The sequence below is a fragment of the Poecilia mexicana genome, unplaced genomic scaffold, assembly GCF_051168715.1.
Source record: "Poecilia mexicana isolate PSO_F unplaced genomic scaffold, ASM5116871v1 scaffold_22, whole genome shotgun sequence".
Classification (NCBI taxonomy): Eukaryota; Metazoa; Chordata; class Actinopteri; order Cyprinodontiformes; family Poeciliidae; genus Poecilia; species Poecilia mexicana.
This window is the reverse complement of record NW_028263391.1, coordinates 24,765,683-24,787,969: the sequence shown is the minus strand read 5'-3', so window position 1 is coordinate 24,787,969 and position 22,287 is coordinate 24,765,683. Positions and strand designations below refer to the sequence as shown.

Genomic DNA, 22,287 nt, shown 5'->3' with positions numbered 1-22,287 from the left:
TGGCACCAAACAGAAAATTAACAGAGAAAATTCAGTTAAAATAAAAAACACCCTGGACTGATGCACCAACCTTAATCTGGTAGACACTCAGTCCGTTCATCCAAGCCACGAAGCGGGAAAGCGTCGTCTTTCCAGCACCGCTGACTCCGATCAACAGCAGATGACCCTGAGGCTGCCGGAAGATTCTGCACAGAGAAACATGGACATTTAAATATCCAGAGGGTTTGGGTTTAATCTGTCCAACAACGGTTTTCATATTTTGTCAGAGAGAGTGGATTCTCTCAGGATGTCTGTGACAGAGAAACACAAAGTGAAGCATATCTGTATCATCATACAGTGTTAAAACGTTCAGCCCAGTGTCTCCAACAAGCTTCGTGAATCAACTGAAATGGTTCCAGGTGATTAATTGAAGCTCAATATAAATGCAGCTGTTTTGTTTCTGGCCTTTGGGGTTTGACTGGAGAACAGTCAAAGTCCAGACCTGGATTAAATCAAGGATGTGGCAAAACTTTAAATTGTTTTTATTACAGAAAAACAGCAACAATGTGATAAAATGCGAGCTGGATGGGACAGAACTGTATGAAGAAGCTTTCAAAATAAAAGCCAGATCGCTCACCGGTCGATTCTGAGGACGTGGTCCAGAACCTCATTGAACAGAACCAGAGGGACGTCCAGCTCCTCCTCATAGAAAACCTTCAGACGGGCTTTCACGTAGTCCCTCAGTTCCTCCTGCTCAACGGGGATGTAGTCCTGCAAACAAACGGAAAGTTAAAAGCTGCAAGACAAAAACTGGTCAGAAGGATCAAAATGGAGGACGGCGATCTACCTTGGAGAGCCAGTTGCTGTAGAGGATGGGCCTGTTCAGAGCCTTCTCCTTATCGATGTTGGGGAAATGTTTGAGAGCCACCATGTCGATGTTTTCATCCGTCCACCTTCTCTCATCGTCACCTACAAGCCTGCAGACAAAAACACAGACATTACAGCCTGGAGTTCACAGATTACAGTTTTCAGGAAGATTTCTGAGCTGTAAAACGTCTGACCTGCCAAGAAAGTTGCCGAGTTGGAAACAATGGTGCGACTATTGCTAACTATAAACCTGCAGACATGACCTGGCGGCTAACGGTGTTCCTCTCACCTGTCCTGGAAGAGACGCAGCGCCTCGTGAGCCCAGATCCGGATGAGCCCCTCCACTGGCAGGGTCTCCAGAGGGCGCAGCGCCTCAAAGATGCCCCGCACCCAGCGGGTCATCTCTCTGGGGGAGTAGATGTAGTGTGGCTGAATGTCCTGGGTGAAGCGCTCCTAAAGGACGGAGGATCACGTTTAAAAGCGACATTACGACGGGAACGGTTCTGCCAACGCCAGGTCCTCTCCTCTACCTGAGACATGGTGTAGAACTCCACCATGGCAGCGGTCAGCGGCTCGGCGTAGGTCCGCAGAGACGGGATGAGGCGCAGCATGGCGCGGTTGAAGGTCCCGTAGATCTGAGTGAGGGAGGCGGGGCCGGGGTAATCCACGTACACCACCGGGACGTGGCGCAGGAACCTGGACACAAAACGCCACGCGTCTGCTATTCCAGCTCCAAAAATAAGACACTTCTCTTTCAGGATAAACTACCAGAGCAAGGTTAAGAACACACAAGTGTTAATTATGAACAATGGCAGGATAATAAAGTCGTATGACAAAGTTATTATAACATGAAAGTAAAGTTGCAATACAATAAAAATAGGTCATATGGCAAAGTCAAAATATTAACAGAATAAATTTCTAATAATAATACAATGCTAAAGTCATAATACAAGAAAAAAGTCATGATGATAAAGTCATATTAACAGAATAAAGTCATAATATTCAAATATTATATTATTACAAAGATGTGGTAATAATTTTTTTTAAATAAGTTGTAATAATACTGGCATAAAGTCATAATAAAAAAGAAAAAGTCGATATTTCTATAATGAAATTGTAATATTAGAAAATGAAGTTGTAATTTTCCTACATAAAACAAAATTTAATTTAAGAATGTTAAGAATGTTGTAAAATTTTACTTCTGTATCAGTTTTACAAATAAAATACTTGATCAGATTATCTTCAGCATCAGGATTTTGAAACGATGGAGGAAACGACTGAAGAAAGCAGATACTTTCTTAGAGGCAACATCAGACACTGAAAACTATCGAAGGTTTTTCCCCTCATTAAAACGTTTCTCCTGTAATTTTCAAACTTTTTTCTAGTATTATTATTGTGATAAAAAATATCAGATTATATAATCTGCATGCTGTACCTGTGTGTGAGCGGCTTTCTGCCGGGATCAGTGGGGGGATTACAGGCTCCGACGAACTGAATCCTCTCCAGTTTCACCCAGGTCTGGTCTGAGGTCCGATAGAAGCCTCCATGTTCCACCATCTACCAAACACAGGAAGTTAAACGCCCGGCCCGCTGCAGTGTCTACATCCACCTGGAAACGGAGCGCACCTGTCTGAGGAAGGAGATGACTCTCTGCGTGCCGTACTTGTCCATGTCCGGCAGGTTGATCTCGTCGCAGAACAGAACCAGCCACTTGCCCAGCTGCACCGGGGCCAGCACCACGCCGTTGGGCGTCCGCCGGTACTCGCAGTAATGGTCGAAGGTCTTCAGCAGCAGCTCCGGGGTCGTGGCGCTGGAGAAGTTCAGTCCAACAACCTGACAAACAGAACAGGACATCAGCCGTCTCGTTCAAACGGGGAAACGTTTCCTGACTCGCAGGTTTGAGATGTGCTAAAACGTGAAGCTGCTTGAAGGTGAACTTGTTAGTTTTGCCATGGGAGCATTAGCTCAAGATGAGGAGATGCTGAACTCATTAATTCATAAAAACTGTTTCAGTGTCCTCTTGTATTTATCCAGCTGCTCCTTATATATTATCATCAATCTTGTTTTATCTGCCAATCTCATGATTTCAACATCTCAACACAGATATGATGTCAAGCTGCTTTATTGCAGTATTTAGTCATTTTGTGATGAGGTTTACTGAGAGTTTCCTCCATTTCTCTCAAAATGTTGGATGTTTTATTCCTAAACAAAACCTATTTTCCCACATTTGGCTCCAATTTTCCCCACACATAGAAGCTACCGTTGTGATGTCGTTAAATGCTTGAAGCGGGTTTGTTGTCTCACCTCCATGTCAGGCAGAGCCCTGAGGGCGCTGAACAACGTCATGGTCTTTCCAGAACCTGGAGGTCCACACAGAACCAGCGGCTTGTGTTCTGCCAGCCACGTGTAAAGCAAGGCTTCATGGCGGACCGTGTCCAGCGTCGGAACCACGACGTCCGGAGACGCCACCTTGTGGGTTTCCACCTCGATCTGGGGCACTTTGCCCTGCCAGGACTGCCACTCGCCTGAGATGCAAACCTGAAGGAGGAAACAGCCCAGATGAAAACAGGTCGGGTTCGTCTCTTCCATCAGCGCCAAATAAAACCAGCCGGACCTCATAGTCGATGATGGGAACGTTGGGAGCAGACGGGAGGGGCACGGTGGTGATGCGTCGGATGTATTCTCCAAGCTCCGCCCTCATTTTCAGACGGCCATCGCCAGAGAAGGACCAGAGGACGGCATAGATCAAATACCTCTGCAAGGCGAGGAGAAGAAACATTTGAAAGTTTCCCTGAGCGAACGAAGCAGGCGAGAGGAGAACGGGTCGCTACCTGCATGTATCTCTCCAGCTGGTCGATGGGCATGGGGAAGTCGGGGTGGTTGTTGTTGTACTGGGCCACGTTCCGGCAGGCTTGGTGCAGCATGGAGAACAGCGATCCCAGGCACCGCAGGCGCGTGAAATCCATGATGTGCTCCATCTTGGAGGCGTGCTCCAAGGCTTTGATCACCAGGCCGGTGGAGGTGAAGTACGGCTGCAGGATCGCTGCGGCGTCCCTCTGGATCTGCAGCATAAACACAGCCTCAGCAAGCAGCTTTCAGTTTTTCTGTATGCCGTCGTCTTTTCATTTGGTAATTTTTTATTATGTAAAGCACCTTGCTGCTGAAATGTGTCACACAAATAAACCGGACTTAAACACGGCAGCTAAACTTTTATCCACGCTTGATCACCTGCAGCATGGGGGAAGAAGCCTCCTCCTCATCCTCAGTGCCCTTCCTCTTGCGCTGAGCTTCGTCCTCGCCCTCGTCCAGCGGGATGCTGCGAATACGAGCCAGGAAGTTGTTGAAGATCATGTCGGTGCTGAGCACGTCTTCGCTGAACCAGACCATGCCGCAGCGAGACACGGTGGCCAGGGTGGCGTACTTCAGGTCCTGCACCTCAAACATCACACGCACCTGGACAGAGACGGCAGAACGAGGTGAAAACGGACCTAAAACCTCATGATGCGACGGGATAAAGAGGAGGCCTGGGCCGGCATCAGACCACTATGTTTCACAGCATTCATCTGCTTTGGCTTAAAACAGAAAATCAATAGTTATTCCTACTGTACTGAGTATAACCTTTAAATCTTTACCATCAGACTTACAATTATTAACAAGATCAAGAAAAGGCGGCTCTAATTTGATCATAATTCTATAAAACGAGCCAAAAGAGTTACGAAGAGTAAAAGTTCCCAGAGAAGCAATGATGATCGTCTAACTTAAAAGTGATTTAAAAATCTTTGGTGAGATTTGAAAGAGACGGTCGTAGAAAAGCTGGAGGCAGAGGCCAGAAGCAGGAACCTGCTTATTAGACATGTTTTCTATCAATTAAGCCCTTAAGATGCTCATCGTGAAGAGGGTGAATCATTTAGAAAGCAGTTGTCTTTAAAAGTGGAATGTTGTAGTAAAATGGTGGATCAGTAGTTTTAGCTGAAAAAATCTGCAGCAGCTCTCGGGTAGCGGTGCTTATTGCACAAAAAGTTGTCCAAGAAAAAACAAGAAACCAGCCGGTTGAATGTTTTAGTCAATCAGAAACTTCGTCTTCAAACTGCCGCCATCGCTTCTTCATCGTCCGCCATGTTTGTTTACTCTGGACTCATGTTTGAGCCAGAGGATTTATGTATATCTGAATGTTGGCAGGTGGAATCTGCCTGATATACCTAAGAAAGTTCATCTCTGTGTCGTCCATCAAGTTTTAGAAATAATTTTAAAATGTTGCCATGTGAACCAGGCATAAGTTTCCATGCCTTTCTACCGACCCATCTTTCCCCTTTAAATGAGGTAAATGTGTCTGAGTGGAACAGGGAACCACTAGTGCTCTTACGTTTGGCGGTAAGCTCAGACGCTCTCCGTTTGGCAGAGTGAGCAGCTTGTTGTCGTCCAGCACAGAGTTCAGGTTCTCCACCCACTCTGGGTCGACGTCGCCATCGAAGATGATCCACTGGCGCTTCTGCAGCTCGCCTCGGACGTTGTCGATGATCCTGAAATTAAAGGAAAATGATCTCAATTGTGTTTTTCTGCAGATGGTAGTTTGTAGTTGGGGTTCTGATGGCGCCGCTCACTTCCTGAGGATGTGCGTGAACAAGCCGTCGGTCCATTCGCGGGTGTTTGGGTCCAGAGTTCCGTACAGGTGGTCCTTGCTGATGGCCTTGGGGTCGATGATGTGGGCCACGCCCTCCACCCCCTCCAGCCGCTCCAGGGCTTTCAGGAGGACCCGCCACGCCATGGTCTTGCCACTTCCAGAAGGACCCACCATCATCAGGCCGTGGTTGATCTGGGTGATCTGGTACAACTGGAGCACCTGGAGAACAGGTAAAGGTGTTCCAGGTTAGGACAAATCTGTGGCCTACACAAGACATGCTCAAATACACAAAATCATGCTTAGATGAAGAGGTTTCAGTCTGCTCAGTTCTGCCTATTTTCAGATGTTTTCAGGCCTCCGTCACTTTAAATTAAAATAAGGTGCTGCTGGCCACGCCCCCATAACTCAACATTTACACATGAAAATGCCTGAAAACAGATGCTCAGTTATACAAATCTTTGTCAAATTAAATTAGTAGAACCTCCTGCACAATGCAGCAAGTGGTTTCTGGATGGTAAGACAACAATAAAACACTTGTCTCTTCCAGCGGCCATTGTACAGCGCATACAGCAGTAAAATCAGCTGACCAAACATGCCGGAGTTCAGCTTGGGTTGCTAGGAAACGGGTGGATCTCTGGTGAGGTTGCTAGGTAACAGGGCATGCTTGGCTGGGGTTGCTAGGTAACATGGGGTTGCTAGGTAACAGGGTAATATCTGTGGTTTGTGACATTAAACTCTGGAGGGTTTTGAAACGGCTCATTACTTTCTTGCCAAAAACCAGCCGTTTGGTTTATTTAAGCGCTTTGGCTGCTTTTAGAAGCAGTAGAAACCAAAGGGAAGAACTAAATCATGCATCTAGAGAAGGTTAAACTGCCAACATGGGTGTTTATCCTGGTGAAGGGGGCGGCCTTACCTTCTCCACCCACATGCTGCCCACATCGTCGCCGTCTCCGTAGGTGAGGTACATCTCGCTGCAGACCTTCTTCAGCTCCTCCCTCAGCGCCGTCATCTCTCCTCGCAGGTACTGGACTCCAGGGAAGACGTCTGACAGCAGGCTGAAGAGCAGAGGGATGTCCTCCGCCACCAGCTTGGGCACCATGGTCTCACACACACTCTGGATCAGGATCTAAAGCGACAAACCCAAACTCAGGACAAAGAATGACGCAACCTAACTCAGTCTGATCCAACCTCAGTTTTTCCACCTCTTGTTCTGGAAGGTTCTCTGCTATCTCGTTCTCGTCGACAACCTCCCCGCGCTCCAGCTTCTCCCTCTTGATCTTCTGGATCCGCTCACGCTTGACGTTGCCGGCGCTGATCAACACGCTCTTCAGGGCGCGGAGTCCAAAGTCATAATGGCTCTGAGACGACAGCTGCTCGTCACACAGCCTGAAGAGAAAAACAGAGCGCAAGTCAGAGGGATGCCTTCTAAACCGAGTTAAGCCGAGTGAAAGCTGACACACACTTGAAGAAGGGTACAATCTTCTTGGCGAGGATCTCGGCGGTCCGGAAGCCCTGGGAGTAGAGCATGACCTGAGCGATGAGCTGCCGGTCGGGCTTGGTCATGGCCAAGCTGCGGAACAGCTTCTTCAGGTTGTCGGGCAGGTTGGAGCGGCCGGCGTAGCCCGGGTTCATGGTGATGAAGATGGCCATGTCGGGGCTCACCTTCACCTGTTTGTTCAGGAGCTCCGTGGTAACGGGCACACCTGAGCCAGAGGGAACAGATCCCACTCAGCGCATCGCATGTAGGACGACCAATAGAAATACTGATCTATAAACTTTACATCATCTCTGTGGAGAGTTTGTCAAAGTATTCACAGCTCATTTTAATGCCTTTGAAGTTTGTGGCTGAAACACGACCAAACGTGTGTTTCGAAATATTGGAGAACATTTTGTTTCATTCAACGTTTGGGCAGATTCATCTCTGATGCTAAAATGTTGATCAAACGTGACTCTGTCTTATTTCATCAGACAACTGTTTATGATTTACTACTAAAATGAAAAAATAAATTCCCCATTTTAGAAAGAGACAAAAGTTTATGTCACTATAATTGTTGCACTTCCTGTAAGTGAATGATAAACTTTAGGCTTTGCACTCTGCTGAGTGATTTCTCCCTCTGCAGAGATCCTTTACTAAAAGAGTCAAGAACTGTAAGGAAAGCATCTATACTACATACTTGTAGTTTGTCACTGAACGTATCTGGACCAACAACTTTTTAGGAGTTTGAACAACATAAAGCAAATCCTACCTGGTTTTTCATTTTTAAATAAGCAGGAGGTGTACTAGTAATCAGCCCTCATGATTTCTTCTTTCAGCTCAAATTGTAGAACTAAATTATGTACTGTGTGTTTGTTAGTCTACCAAGTAAAATCCACTGAAGTTTGCAGTTGTAACATAATAAAAAGTCAAAATTACAACAAGGCGTATAAATATTTGTGCTGAACAATAAAACGCGATTGCTCAGTGACTGGAGGAAGTTCCTTTTCGTACGTACTCCTGTCTCTGTTGGGGTTGCTGTGCTCCCTCAGCGCCACCTGGATGTACTGGACCTGCTGGGAGACGGCCGACAGCATTCTCTCCTCCAGACGGTTGAACTCGTCGAAGCAGCCCCAGGCTCCCACCTGGCACAGACCCACGAAGATTCGACCCATGGCCTGAAGAGGAAAAGAAAATATCTGCATGATGTCCAGAAATAATCTCTAATATTTAATAAAAAGTCCTGGACCAGCCATGCTGCACCTGGAAGTCGAAGGTTTCATCACAGTTGAAGACCAGGACAAAGCGTCCCAGCTGGTGACCCAGAGCTTTCACAGACTCCGTCTTTCCGGTTCCAGCAGGTCCTGCAGGGTGAACAAAGAGTCAAGATCAACTTTTCTGTTTAGAGAAACTTAGAAAATGCTGCTCCACTTCCATACCGAAAGGTGATCCACCCAGACGGGCCTCCAGAGCCTGGGTCATGGTGAGGTAGCAGCGGTCCGTCAGCGGGGTCTGGACCAGTTTGTCCTGAACGCCCAGATACTCGAAGCCGTAGTTGAACTTGGCGTTGGCCATCTGGATGGACAGCTGCTGCAGGACGTCCGTCTGCTTGGGGTCGAAGTAGAAGCGCATCTGGCAGAGCCACTCGAAGGACTTGGGGTTGTCGATCTTGTTCTTGATCAGCGTCCTCGTGACGTCGCGCTGGTGCACCAACTCTGTGATCTGAACAGAGTGAAACGATTTTCAGACAGTTTATCTAAAATCAGAGCTTCAAGTTGATCTGAATCTCCTTTTACCAGATGCTCCAACTTCCTCCTGCGGAGAGGAGGCTGCTCCATCAGCACCGTGTCGGCCAGGACGTTCAGCGTGGCCTCGACGTTCGACAGCACTCCCTGCATGGGCGACATGTCGCCGCCTCCAGAAATGGTGGTCAAGGCCAACTCGATGTTCTCAGACCAGGCGATCTGGGCGGACAGGACCACCAGCTGGGCCTGAAGACACACAGCATTTTAACATTAATGAATCATTAACACATTTATGAATGCAGAAATTAATAAATAAATGAAGACATAAATATGTGTATGTATATTAATGAATTATGTAAAAATTACCAAATGAATGAATGAATACAGCAAACTGATACATTTTTTGCGTTAATATGATCACTTGCTGCAACCACGGATGAATGATTCATTCATTCATGATCCATCATCTGAAAAGTTAAGAGTCAAATTCCAGCATCCTCATTAACTGTCCATCTAATTGTCATAATTAATTCATGTTACTTGGTTGAGGTTTGTTGTTCTTCCCAGTTAACCCTGACTGGATGAAAACGGCTCTATATACAGTGAACTCTCCCAGTCCTCCCAGTCCTGACCTGGTAGCGATCGATCCAGTTGATGTACTGCGTCAGGTCGATGGCGGTGCCCTTGTTGAAGGCCGTGACCTCGGTGACGGACTCGGCGAGCAGCTTGGCCAGCGTCACCCTCATCTCCTTCTCCACCAGCGTCAGCCACTCGTTGATCTTGGGGTGATCCGTGATGGAGACGGGCGTCTTGTACAGAACCTCCTCTCCCTCCCGGGACGAGATGCCCAGAACCTCGGTGTTGTCTTCGTTCAGCAGGATGCTCGACACGCCGGCAAACATCTTCTTGAAGTGTTTCTGGAGCTTGGCCACGTTCTTGCTGTTGCCGATGATCTCCAGCAGGTCCTCGTCTCCCACGAAGTAGAACCTGTCAGCAAAGATGGAGGACAAATGTCAGACACTGAAGGGTTAAACGTGAACGGTAATTATCGCTCCAACAACACGAGGCTTTACCGACTTCAGCTCCCACAACGTTTTAGAGCTAAAATATATTTATTTCATTGCATAAATATTTATTCAGCTCATTTTTAAATTTCACTGAAGTGATCAGGATTTATATCTGGAAAATAAGAGACAGAATAACGGATGTAAGAATGGAGAGCAAAGGAAGAAACCAAAGAACGAGTGAAGAAAAGACAGAAAGAAGGAAGGAAAACAGAAAATAAACAAGGAAAAATGGATGGAATGAAATGGAAGATAGAAAAATGAAGGATGGATAAAAGGAAGAATGAAGGATGGTGGTTGATTTTTAGCTTTGATAGAAAATGGAATAAAAAGTCTGTAACTGTTTAGACTTCCTGATTTGTTCCCATCCCCAGCACCGCAGCGTACTCTGCTTCCTCCGCAGCGCCCCCTACCTCGGGAAGGAAGATCTCTCCCTCTCCAGGTATTCTCCCAGAGCTTTCTGGATCTTTCCCAGCAGGTCGGCCAGCCGCTCCAGGGACCTCTGGACTCCCTGGATGTTCAGGACGTCCATCACCAGCGGAGACTTGGTCACCTTCTTCATGAGGGCCAGGAACTCTGTGCTGATGCTGCAGGACAGAGACGGTTCTGCTTCAGTTTTTACTGCCTGTAGCTCCATCTGCATCATTTTTAATCAGGTTCTGCTTCACCTCTGGAATCTCTGCGTTTCCACAGGCAGCAGATGCTTGATGTCAGCGCTGCCGGTGAAGATGCCTTCCAGATAAACCCAGCGCCTCTGGACGTCGATCCAAACGTCAAACAGAGCCATGATGCGGTTCAGCTTGTCCTCCCAGCTCAGAGCGTCTTCCTCAAACACCTGAAGAAGAAGACAAGAGCTAAACATCCAACATCCAAAGCATCTGAGGTTGAGATGAAGAGACGTTAGCCGTCGTCACCTTGTAGTAAGGAGACAGCTTCATGGCCGACACGCTGTTGATGTGCTCCTTGACTTTGTTGAACAGATCGTCCCAGCCTCGGATCAGGCGGCACTTGTTCTGGTAGTTCACCAGGTCCAGTTCATACGAGTTCCACACCTCACGGATCTGACGGGACCAGAGACCAGTTAGAGACCCAGTTAGAGGACCGAGAGTGTCCAGGAAGAAGGACAGATGGAAGGATGGAGGGAGGGAATGATGGATGTACAGGCTGGAAGAATTGAAATATGTAAACAAAACAAACAGATGGATGATCATCTGATGGACGGTTAGACAAGTGAACAGTGGGATGGATGGAGGGACATGATGGACAGACAGACAAATGAAAGGATAAACAGACCAATGAATGGACAGATGAATAGTTGGACGGATAAACAGATGGATGGACTAACAGATTAGTTGGTGGAGGACGTCTCACCTGCTTCAGGAACTCCTCCAGAGCCATTTCTCCCTGAGCCACCAGCAGGACGTCCTTCACCACCATCTCGTTCTTCTGCAGATCCACGTCCCAGATCTGCCCCAGTGTCAGCTCTGAAAGCACCCAGTTCACATGCAGCCGCTTCATCAGCTGCTTCCAGTGGCGGTCCTTCAGCGCCTCTGACTTCAGCTCAATCACCAACATGTTGACCTGGAAAAGGGAAGAACGGGAAGTGAGCCCTGCTTCCTTTAAATGTACCAGCTGAAAGCCCGTTTCCTGACCTTCAGGTATCCCTTCAGTAGCCTCTGGACAAACTCGTAAGACGCGTACTGTCTCAGTCGGGCCTGGAAGTTCTTCAGCTGGTTCAGGAGAGCATCCAGACTCTGGCGAAGCTGCAGCAACAACAACAACTTTAGTCTCTACAGAACCAAACAGTAAACACCAGAGTTTTATCCGTTTACCTTGCGGGGCTGCACAGAAACCCACGGCTGCTCCTTCATCTGGTCGATCTGCTCCCACACCTTCGACAGCTCAGACCACACCTCCTTCAGGTCATGCAGCTCCTCCAGTGCCACCTTAAAATGAGAGGCAGAAATGGTTAAAACAAGATCCTGACAAATGGCTTTTAATCAACCAACACCGGAGGCGTCACCTGCACTCTCTCCTCGCTGCCGCTGAGCAGGCCGGTATCGGTGAGCTCCAGCGCCTCTTTGGCCCGAGCGCACTTCTCCCGCTCCACCTTCAGGCGGCTGAAGTTGCCTTCATAGATGGTCAGAGACTGAAGGGCTTCTTCAGGACGCAGATTCCCCTACAAGAAAAACAACGTCAGACGCTAAAGTCTCTGAAATACTTTGGTGGTTTTGATGTGGGAGACGCTGGTCTTACTGCGACAGGTTTGGTCTTCTCCCAGTCGTTCAGGAGGTCCGTGGTGCGGTTCTCCACGGCTTTGTCCTCCTGGACTATCTTCATCTGCAGGTTGGCCACCTGCTGCTGGATAGCTGTGTCTTTACGCTTCATGATGTCACTGAACGCTCCCCATTCACCTTCGATGTTGTCGATGTAGAGCCAAGATGGAGGGAACTGGAAGCGCTGCTTCTCCAGCAGGCGCTGTCCGTTTCGGAACAGCTGCAGGAATAAAAGTTAGTAAGACACCATCCAAACACCAGAGCCAGATTCATTCGGCGGATCTAAAGGCTTACCTCCACGTTCTTCTCAAACTGCTTGATCTTACGTTTCAGGGTCTGGACATACGTGATGAAGTTGACGGCATCCGAGGTGCTCGCCGTGTCCACAGAATGCTGCTCAAGATCTTGACGAGACTTTGAAAGGAAATCAACATTTCTGCTAAGTAATGATGACAATTTAACATGTTAAAAGACGCATTAAAAAATTATCCGATGAACCAAATCTGCAAGTTTTTAGTTTGTCAGAGTTGCTTACAACACCACCACTCTGTTACCAATGTGAGGCGTTTAAAATTAATGCTTTTTTATATAAATGCATCTTTATTAGATTTTTATTGAAAAAGTTTGCAGTCTCACTTTATACATTTCTTTTATATATTTAATGTATTTTTTATTTTTAATTAAGCATTTTAATATTTCTTACTCATTTATTTAATTCATTTCATTTTTTATGAAAATTAATGCATTTTTCTTTAACTGATTTATTTTTGTAGTAATAAATCTTTAATATTGCTTTGTGAAAAATGTCTATTTTCATCAAGTCAGTTTTATGCTGAATGAACAAACAGAGCACCATTAAATGTCTGAACTTCCTGACTTTGCAGCAGCTTTCTGGAAAACATCAGTTCATTCATGTTCTCTAGATAATACAGCGACTAAACGCTAATCTCTAGAGCAAAATGATGAAATCATGAAACCTTTCTATATGCTTGCTCACACAGAGACTGATATCTCTTCTGTCTGTTATAAAATATTGAAAGCCCACTCTGATTTTCAGGTCAAAGCTCACCTTGGAGATCTGGGAATGGAAATCCTGCATGTTCTGGCCGAGCATCTGACCGAACTTGCTGAGGACTTCTTTATGCCAGGAGTCGTATTTTAAGTTGACCTTGGACTGAACCTGTTGGTGGGGGACAGAAAATAAAATGCTTAAAACGCCACAGCAGGAAGGGAATAAACCCAGAGAAGCTGCCGTCGTCGTTACCTTGCCATAGTCGATGATCACTGGTCCAAAATCTTTTCGAGTCTCTGCGTTGTCGAAGGTTCCACGCGCTTTGCGGATCTGGACCAGGAGCGCCTGCCACTTGGTCAGGTCTTCACCCAGACGGTTGTAGATGTTTTCAGCCTGCATGTCCCACAGGCACTGGTACTGCAGCCACACCTGGGCAGGAAACGCACCGGGAGGAGAACTCGGTTAATCAGTTAAAAATACATCCAGCTGTTCATTTAAAGTGACTCCTACCTTTACGTACTGCTCCACTTCTCCAACGATGTCCTCCACCGCGTTGTAGGCTTCCTCCAGGGCTGCAGGACCGTCTGGCATCCTGGTGAGGGCGTTGCGGTAGAACTTCTCCTCCTCTGACAGCTCGTAGTGGACCCCCACCTGATGCAGGAGGACAGACTGGTTAAGGTAACAGCAGCAGCAGAACCAGCAGATGTTTTAGCAGACGATCCCTGCCTGGTATCTTTGGCTCTGAATCCTGGGCAGGGAAAGGATGATGGTCTTCCAGGCAAACATCTCCTGGTAGAGCTTGTAGCGGCAGTCTTCGATCGGTGGATTCAGATAGATCACCTGGTTGGTGATCCTCAGCTCATGGACAATATTCTAGAAATTAAAAAAGGTGCGGTGTTCAGGTGCATTCAGATATTTATGTTTTTAAACCAAGAGGTGAGGTGACAGAGTTACCTTTATCTTGGGATCTCCACCGGGTTTGTGTCCGGCCTGAGGCGCCTCTGTGTCCATGTCCACGTCAGCTTTGTCCTCCACCTGTCCACGGAGGACCTGGGTCCAGGCCTTCAGACCGGCCTGGAGCCGCACGCCAAGGATGCGCTCAATCTGGGAGAAATCAGCGGTTATGAGCACACTTACAGTAAAACAGCAAGCAGAAGAACTTAGACATTTTATTAAACTACAACCAGAAACTTCAGCAGGTTATGCTGAGATTTTAGCTTTATGTAATGATTGGTGCTTCCCTGAGTCAATAATTCATAAAATCAACTTAGTTTTGATGTTATGTGGTTTTTTGGGGAATATTTCTGCACTTGCTTTGCAAATTGTCTCAGATTGGATGGACAACATCTGTATTCAGTTAATCTTCCATAAAGGACAGATGTGTGGCGTTAATCAATAGCTGCTGTTCTTCTACAACAGTTTATGTAGAACAGCATGTCTAAAGTTCACAGTTATGTCACAATCTTTACATTTTGGCTGGGATGTTGTTTTAGAACCTAATGCCGTTTTAAATTTCTCTAACTTCCTCCCTTTGGTCTTCTTGATGCCATTTGTTCTCCAAGGTTCTCTAACAAACACCTGCAGCTGCACTGAGACTGATCAGACGTCTTCTGAAGGTAACTGGTTGCAGTAGTTTTATTTAAAGACATTGTTGAACTTTGTGTTTGCAGTCTGAAGGGAGACTGAATTTCTTTGGAAGCCATCTGGTTCATTCTGACTTGCATACCTCAATGTCCAGCTTGTTGACCCAGATGGGCAGGTTGGAGTAGGAGTGCAGGTTGAGGTCATCCACAGCTTTCTGGACCCGGTTCAGGATGTCGGAGAACGTCCTGTGGTCGAACATGCAGGTCTCCAGAGAGCGGACCTCCAGATCGATCTTCTCTTCAATCAGCAGGAGGTCATCAACCTGGAAGCAAGAGCAACACACACAGTTCAGCATAATAAATATAATCATTTTAAAGTCAGAATATACATCACAGACATGGTGGCATCCTGACCTTCTCCTGGAAGTTGAAGACGGTCTCAGCCAGTCTCTGGACGTACGGATCCAGCTTGTAGGACTCCCAGACCAGCGTGATGCCCTCAGTGATGAGGGCCTGCACCTCCTTCTTCAGGCCGGCCACCAGCAGCGAGATGGACGACCGCTCCTCCACCTTCTCACAGGTGCGCTCGTAGGTGCGCACGCTCTCGATCAAAGAGATGGCGAAGGGGTAGAGCTGGTTGGCCTGGTGGGCCTTGTTGACGATGGCCAGAGGAACCCGGAAGCTGAGCCACTTCAGGTTGCGGACCTCCTTGGATAAGGTGATGATCTCTGGGAGGAAGTTGACTTTAAGCTTCAGCATGTTTCCGGTCCTTCCACGAGCTCGAGTGCTCTCGATGGTGAAGATCCGTCCAGACACGCCCAGGTTACGCTGCTGCACCTGGAACACAAAGGAACCACATATCAGATCTTTTTATAGATGAACTGCATAAATTGGTCCTTAAAGGCAGCATCTGTATGTTTTGACAGTTTTGTGCCAGTTTGTTTGGTTCTGAATAAGCCAGTAAGAAATAAATCAATTCATTCAAATTGACCATTTTTGTTGCTAGTTTGCCGTTTTTGTTCAAAGTACTAAACTGATAGTTTTGCTCATTTTTCCTCTCAGACCATTGATGAATATTTTTTGAAGGGTAACTACTTACAGAGACTTCATAATTAATTTTATTTATTTATCATTTCATTTATGTGTATGTTTTTATTTCAATTTGTTTAGTTCTTTGGATATTTAAAATGTCTTCCAGTTCTTTAGAAATTAAGGTTTTCTTGGTATTTAACAGAATGTACTTGCATTATTGTGCCAATATCGTCATTATATTAGTTGAAAATGATATCAAAACACAATATTTATTGCAAGAATTTCTGGGAAAATGTATTGTCAAATAGAATTTGTTATTGTGACAGGCCTATTTCTGCCATATTTTGCCTAAAACTACAGTGTTTGTAGATTTGTCACTAGTTTCTTTTTTTTTTAGATGTATAAGAAGTCACTAGAGGGTCTGAAAATTCACCAAGTTGGTAACATTGTTTTCCTTGTTTCTGACCTCAGCTCCACTTAACCCTCTCCAATCATTCCCACACTTGGCCCTCGGTGCATTTTTTCAGTTACACTTTAAAAATAGTTTTAAAGTCGTTAAAATGTTCCCTACCTTGCGAGCCCAGTCATCAAATATCTCCTGGGTGTTGAGCTTGGCCCTGAAGCTGTCTCCGTCCTGCTTCAGCTTCAGCCCCTCCACGTGGTTCTCCCAGCCTTTTCCCAGGACGTCCTCCACCCTCTTCATGTACGCCGTCAGTTGCCGGTCGATCTGCTTGGCCCAGATGATGGAGCCGGACACGGGCGGCAGGTCGCGGACGTGGCTCATCTTGCAGGCCTGGCTCTGGGGGTACTGGACTTTGAACTTGTCGTGCAGCGACTCGATGTCGTCCTTCACGCGCTGGATGAGCTGCGTCTGGTACTCCCGGATGGCGCCGCGGATGTGGGGGCGCACGAAGAGCGCGTTGAAGCGGGAGAAGATGCGGAACATCTCGTTGGCGTTCTTGGCAGTTCCCAGCTGGTCGCGCAGGCGGGCGGTGATGCGGGTCTCCACGCGGTCGATGCGCTCGTCGTAGCGCTTCATGGCCGCCTCCCAGGCCTCCATCCCTTCCTTGGACACGTCCAGGCCGTCGACCTCTTTGACGTTCTCATACGCCAGGTTGACCTCTTCGATGGCGTTGGCATCAGCTGCATCAAAGAGGACTCCAGCTACTTTCATGTCTTCAGGCTCAACCGTTTCTCCAGGAGCGTGCTGCTGCACGGCGGAAACCTGAAAACAACAAAACGTCATAAAGATTTAAATCAGATTATTAAATCCAATTAGTAATATACTAATAATTGCAGAGTAAAAATCTGTTAACCTTAATAACTGAAGGTGAAATCAATAATTATCATAGTAATAATTGATCGCCGTTCACCTGTGGACGCAGCACCCGGACGATGACGGCCCTCAGCTGCTCATGCTGCCTCCTGAAGCGCCTCATGTGGTCCAGTCGAGACTGGAGCTTCCTGTGGGCGGGGCTCAGGCGCCACACCATCTTCAGGTTCTCCTCCCGCTTCCTTTTCACAATGTCCCTCAGAAGCACCTGCAACTTCTCGTACTCATCCTCCCAGGTCTGGAACACCTCAAAGCAAGCCACCATCACCTGTGCAGGGAAAGCAGAAGGCTCAAAGCCAATTCAACAGGAACGAGGCTGAATGGAGATGCAACACCACCAACCTTTTCAAACTCCTCGTAAGCAACATGCATGAGCTTTCTGGTTCCCAAAACTTTGAGGAGCTGGGAGCTCAGGTCCCTGGAGATGGCCTCCACCAGACGCAGCGCTCTCTGGATGGGGTACTTGGTGTTCCTGATCTTCTTCAGGTGAGTGAAGATGGCGATGAGAGCCTGGCGGATCTTATCCAGCTCTGAGGCAGAGAGCAGGTCGTTGAGAGGGAAGTCTTTCATCAGAGGATTGTAGTCGTTCACAGTTTCCACTGCCTGCTTCAGACCTGCAGGACAAAAACAGATTTTTAGGGCTGCAGCTGACGATTATTTTAAAAACTCATTATTCTGACAATCTGAGGAAAAAAGGTGGCCACATTGAGTAGATTTAATAAGCAGACAGTTCATTTTTTAATAGAAAACATTGTATCATCTAAAATGCAGTAACAGCATTTTTTAATTAACGCTAACAAAGAATGCATCTACATCTAAATGCTTCCAATGATTATAATGTATGACTGTTATTTTTGACTAATTAATAATTAGACAACAAAAGTACTTGAGGGATTTTTAGATTTTCTTTTGCTGAATTTGAACCAAGTGAATCTAAAACTATTCTGCTTGAGGAGTTCTGGGTAGAAGATATTTACAGAAAAAAAAAATTTCTACTGTTAAATGCAAAATGTTTATTTGTTTTTGAATTAAATACTGCTCTGACTGCATTGTTTTGAGTCTGTATACCCCAGTTAACGATTAATCTTTTACTAAATTAGTCAACGATTATTTCAATAATTAGTCAGATGGTTTCAGTTTTAATAAACTGGAGAAAATGAAACACCAGTGCTGCTGTGGAAGCGGTTTTCCCTCACCAGTGTCTGTATCAAAGCTGACGGTGGCATGGAAGCGTTTGCCGTGTTTGAGGATGTCCAGAGTCAGCAGAACCTCGGGGCTCTCCCTCTTCTCCTGGATCCGGTTCAGAGCTCTCTCCAGGTTCAGCCAGAAGCTGATCTCCTGCAGGGCCGTCCCTGAAGCCGGATCCCGGTCCAGCTTCGTCACCTGGCAGGGGGAGTTAAAGAGTCAGAAAAAACGTCTTCAAAATAAGTCAGAATTCTTGGAGGCTTTTCTCACTTTCTGGATTTCTCTGATCCAACGGTTCACTCCAGACTGCAGCTGATTTAGGAAGGTGGGATCTTCCACTTTATCTCCAAAGTCGGTGACCTTTGGCTTCTCCCCACGCTCGTAGCACTGCTTGGCAACATTTACGATGTTGGGGTGGATGAGCAGGCTGATCTCAGGAATCTCAATGTTCTGCTGCAGGTGGAGAAGACCCATCTCCAGCTCTGCAATCTTTTTCTCCACAGAAGGAGCCATCTTATCCCCGTCTCTACAGGCCACCGCAGAGAACATCGGAAGATTACGTTCACCACCCATCATCTCTTCTCAAGAACAAAGGAAATTATTGTTTCGTCACCTGTCGGCTTTGCCAGACTCCCGGATGTAGGACTTGAAGAAAGGAGCGACCGCATTGCTGATGAAAGAGTGAAGAGTCTCATAGGGGGAATCCTCGCTCAGGGTCAGCACCCGAACCTGAGTGGATATGGGCTTGTCTGCGTCAATGACACCCGTCCTCTTGATCAGAGCCAAGCTGGAAAAGACGGATGAGATCCATTTGAGTCCAACCGAACCTGAGGTGAACCAAAGCTGTGCAGCATCCAGGAAAATGTAATCACCTGTTAGACTTGATGCCGTAGTGGATGTCGATGCTGATGTTGTAGCTGATGCACTCTTTCTCCTCTTCGCCTTCGTCTCCAACATCCTCTGTGAGAAGAACACAAAAACAAATCCAACAAACTGAATGAGAGGAGACTGGTGTTGATATGGTATTAATATTTACTGCAATAAGTTCATTTCAATTAATTAATTGCATAGATTTTGTTCAGTAAAATGTTAACACAATTAAGGACTTTTTTTATACATAAACAGCTTCAAATGTAATCTATAACCTGAGTTCAAATGGTATGAATACTTAATTATTAATGTTGTCCTACTCACTTTCAAATGGGGCAACCAGGAAAATGGCTGTCCCATTTATAAGCACCATAATATGAAATAAGTCAAAAGATAACATAAATCTATGCTCCATCATGACCGGTCAGGAGGTTCACAGTGTGGCAGGTCACAGCTGTAATAAAAACAACATGCAGCTGAGAAGATGATCGGCTCGCCTGCAGCTGACTGAAAATAAAGTTTCCATTGACAAAACAAGTTCACATGACAGAAGCCCAAAGATGCAACATTCAGTTGGAACAAATGATTTATTCATCAAGTTGTATAATCTTAGATCTTGGGTTCATGTTTGAAGAAAGTTTAACTCCAAATGATCGAACTAAAACATGCAGGAGCATCTCAATAACTATGAATATCATTGAAAAGTTATTTTGAAACTAAATCTACTAGAGCACAGGTGTCAAACTCCAGTCCTCCAGGGCCGGTGTCCTGCAACTTTTAGATGTGCCTCTGCTGCACCACACCTGAATAGAATAATTAGGTCATTAGCAGGACTCTGGTGAACTTACCTACACAAGGAGGAGGTAATTAAGCCATTTCATTCCAGTGTTTTGTACCTGTGGTACATCTAAAAACTGCAGGACAGCGGCCCTCGAGGTCTGGAGTTTGACACCCCTGTACTAGAGTCTGTTCAACCACATTTCTTCCTTCCACTTAACTTTCCATTAATATGTTTGAATACAGAATTCTGAAGAGCCAGATTGTTTATAAATCAGCGACCCGACTGCTGACCCGACCGAAAACTGTCGGGTCAGCAGTCTAATGATTGTGTGGACTATAATATAATATCTAACAATTCAGAATTAAAATTATTCTTTTTATTGGTTTTAAATGTCATTTTAATTTTCTGAGAATTTGAACTTGGACTTAATTACATGAATAAGCAAAAATGATAAAATCTGAGAAACATAAAACACTTGATACATCTTTCACTGTGTCCAAAATCTATAGAAATAAATAAAATTCTTGAATTGAACCAATGGAGACAGAAACCTTCTGATGATACTCCAATTTATTAAAATGCAGGTCGATATCAGGCCATAGACATAATCAGATGAAGCTTCGAGAGCAACTCCACTTTATCCACCACGCCCCGTTTACACAGGTGGAGAAGGAAAACCTCGGTTTTTACTCCGTCAGAAAGAGCAACCGGCTCTGATGGAGGCTGAATAACTGAACATTCAAGAGGTCGAGTAAAGCCCCAATTAAACAGCTCATTTACTAACGTTTCTTTGTAAGAATATTCGGTTAAAAGTACCTTTGAGTGCACTTCTTTCCACCAGGACGGTGTGAATCTGGGGGTCGGATAGAAATTTTTTCATCTGCTCCACGGAGCTCTTCTCCTCCAGGGCGGTTTCCAGAGAGGCCGGGGCCTCGCCGCCATCTTCCAGCAGCAACGGCACCAGCTTCCGAATGTGTTTCTGCAGCACCGAGGTGTCCGCCACCGTTTGAACGGCCGACACCTCCATGGTGCCGCTGCCCTCCTCTGTCCCCCCGCCGTCGGACATTCCGTGGAGAGGTGGACGGTGACCAGAAGGTGTGTGAAGGTGAACAAAGAACCAAGGATAACGTCTCTGTGCAACCGGCTGTCAAATCACCGCAGTTAGGAGTAGCTTCATTTATAGGCGCAAAGGATGCTGGTACTTGTCGTTCTGCTGGCGGGAGAATCACCGCGGTGTGCGGTTAGAATACTACACTACCCATAATACTGTTCCAAACTTTTTATCTCTCCAAATGTCCGCTAGAGGGAGGAAGGGAGTAGTCTCCAATGATGCAGCATTTTCTATGATGATGTGAAATCAATGTTTTTCTGTCCATATTTTTAGTGGCATTATTGTCTTTTTCAGATATTTAATCAATTCCAGACAATAGCACACAGTTTTCTAATCTGATTTAATTTTAAAAAATGCGATTTGTTTTTTTCTTTTACATTTTTCATCAATAAAACCACTAATGAGTAAATACTTCAAAAATCAGTAGCCTATCTTCATCTAGGGCAGGGGTGTCAAACTCAATTTCACCGAGGGCCACTTCAGCATATTGGCCCCCCTCAATGGGCCACATTTACGGTACAAATCAGGAGTGCATCCCTGCTAAAACACCCCAGACAAAAGGTTGACTTCCCTCATTCAGTTCTGTAGAGGTTTATAATGAGTCAGTGGTCCAGGTGTGTCAGAGAAGGAATGCATCTAAAGCTGCAGATGGTAGCTCTGGAAAACTACTTGGGCACTTCTAGCATAAATGTATAAAAATACAATGTTAAAAATAAATTAAACACCTCATATTGTTAAATAACTGATTTTATGTATTGAAGTTTTAAATATTACATTTGAGTTTCCATGGATGTAAAATTACTGCTCAGTTTAAAAATTACAATATTTAAATCAGTGATTAAAGGTAAACAAACAGATAATAAAAACAATCACATGGGCAGACATTATAGACTTTACGCAAAGATTTAGTCTCAGAGGCAACTGAAATCAATTAATTAGAAAAACCCTTTCTGAATATCATCTCATGGTCTCTGAACTAAATGCATCTTTCTGACCGGAGCTGACAGCGTGTTGAAGAGTTATGGACCGGACGCTTTGGAGCGTCTGGTTAGGAAGCGCCTTACAAACCTTTGGTTGAAATGGCGCGTTAAATTCAAGTCTTTAGTTTTCTCTACAGACCAGAGAAAACTAAAGAGAATGCAACGTTGTGTTAATCCATTTCAGGAGCCGGCAGTTTATCTTGAGGAAATAAATGACGATGCAAAAGTTAATTAGACTGTAACATGCGCAGTCCGCTGCTCAACCACTGCGGACGAGGCTCCGCCGCTGTAAAGAATTAGAAACCGCTGGGAGTAACTCATCCAGCGGATTTAACAAATGGAGCCTTCTGGGTGGAAGTTACCCAGGAGAGCGG

General features: G+C 45.8%; 1 protein-coding gene across 2 annotated transcripts in view; it reads right to left on the bottom strand.

The window, feature by feature from the left end:
* Nucleotides 1–20,998, bottom strand: part of dync1h1 (dynein, cytoplasmic 1, heavy chain 1) — a 36,704-nt gene extending 15,706 nt beyond the window's left edge. For both annotated transcript variants that reach the window (XM_088002797.1, XM_088002798.1), the window contains exons 1-45: nt 20,639–20,998; nt 19,044–19,131; nt 18,785–18,958; nt 18,442–18,697; nt 18,183–18,369; nt 17,329–17,600; nt 17,027–17,254; nt 16,225–16,878; nt 15,036–15,458; nt 14,765–14,944; nt 13,993–14,142; nt 13,765–13,911; nt 13,549–13,689; nt 13,291–13,467; nt 13,096–13,206; nt 12,321–12,440; nt 12,007–12,246; nt 11,774–11,929; nt 11,583–11,696; nt 11,403–11,513; nt 11,122–11,331; nt 10,665–10,811; nt 10,419–10,585; nt 10,164–10,337; nt 9,319–9,673; nt 8,738–8,932; nt 8,381–8,663; nt 8,205–8,305; nt 7,960–8,119; nt 6,930–7,170; nt 6,670–6,853; nt 6,381–6,593; nt 5,448–5,686; nt 5,210–5,366; nt 4,075–4,299; nt 3,678–3,908; nt 3,461–3,601; nt 3,151–3,384; nt 2,473–2,679; nt 2,282–2,403; nt 1,377–1,542; nt 1,136–1,299; nt 827–956; nt 617–750; nt 71–185 (exon numbers count right to left, since the gene is read on the bottom strand). In XM_088002797.1, the coding sequence (XP_087858923.1) occupies nt 71–185; nt 617–750; nt 827–956; nt 1,136–1,299; nt 1,377–1,542; nt 2,282–2,403; nt 2,473–2,679; nt 3,151–3,384; nt 3,461–3,601; nt 3,678–3,908; nt 4,075–4,299; nt 5,210–5,366; nt 5,448–5,686; nt 6,381–6,593; nt 6,670–6,853; nt 6,930–7,170; nt 7,960–8,119; nt 8,205–8,305; nt 8,381–8,663; nt 8,738–8,932; nt 9,319–9,673; nt 10,164–10,337; nt 10,419–10,585; nt 10,665–10,811; nt 11,122–11,331; nt 11,403–11,513; nt 11,583–11,696; nt 11,774–11,929; nt 12,007–12,246; nt 12,321–12,440; nt 13,096–13,206; nt 13,291–13,467; nt 13,549–13,689; nt 13,765–13,911; nt 13,993–14,142; nt 14,765–14,944; nt 15,036–15,458; nt 16,225–16,878; nt 17,027–17,254; nt 17,329–17,600; nt 18,183–18,369; nt 18,442–18,697; nt 18,785–18,958; nt 19,044–19,131; nt 20,639–20,888 (8,874 nt within the window). In that variant the 5' untranslated portion in view covers nt 20,889–20,998. The remainder of the gene's footprint in view (nt 1–70; nt 186–616; nt 751–826; nt 957–1,135; nt 1,300–1,376; nt 1,543–2,281; nt 2,404–2,472; nt 2,680–3,150; nt 3,385–3,460; nt 3,602–3,677; nt 3,909–4,074; nt 4,300–5,209; nt 5,367–5,447; nt 5,687–6,380; nt 6,594–6,669; nt 6,854–6,929; nt 7,171–7,959; nt 8,120–8,204; nt 8,306–8,380; nt 8,664–8,737; nt 8,933–9,318; nt 9,674–10,163; nt 10,338–10,418; nt 10,586–10,664; nt 10,812–11,121; nt 11,332–11,402; nt 11,514–11,582; nt 11,697–11,773; nt 11,930–12,006; nt 12,247–12,320; nt 12,441–13,095; nt 13,207–13,290; nt 13,468–13,548; nt 13,690–13,764; nt 13,912–13,992; nt 14,143–14,764; nt 14,945–15,035; nt 15,459–16,224; nt 16,879–17,026; nt 17,255–17,328; nt 17,601–18,182; nt 18,370–18,441; nt 18,698–18,784; nt 18,959–19,043; nt 19,132–20,638) is intronic.
* Nucleotides 20,999–22,287: the final 1,289 nt, after the last annotated feature.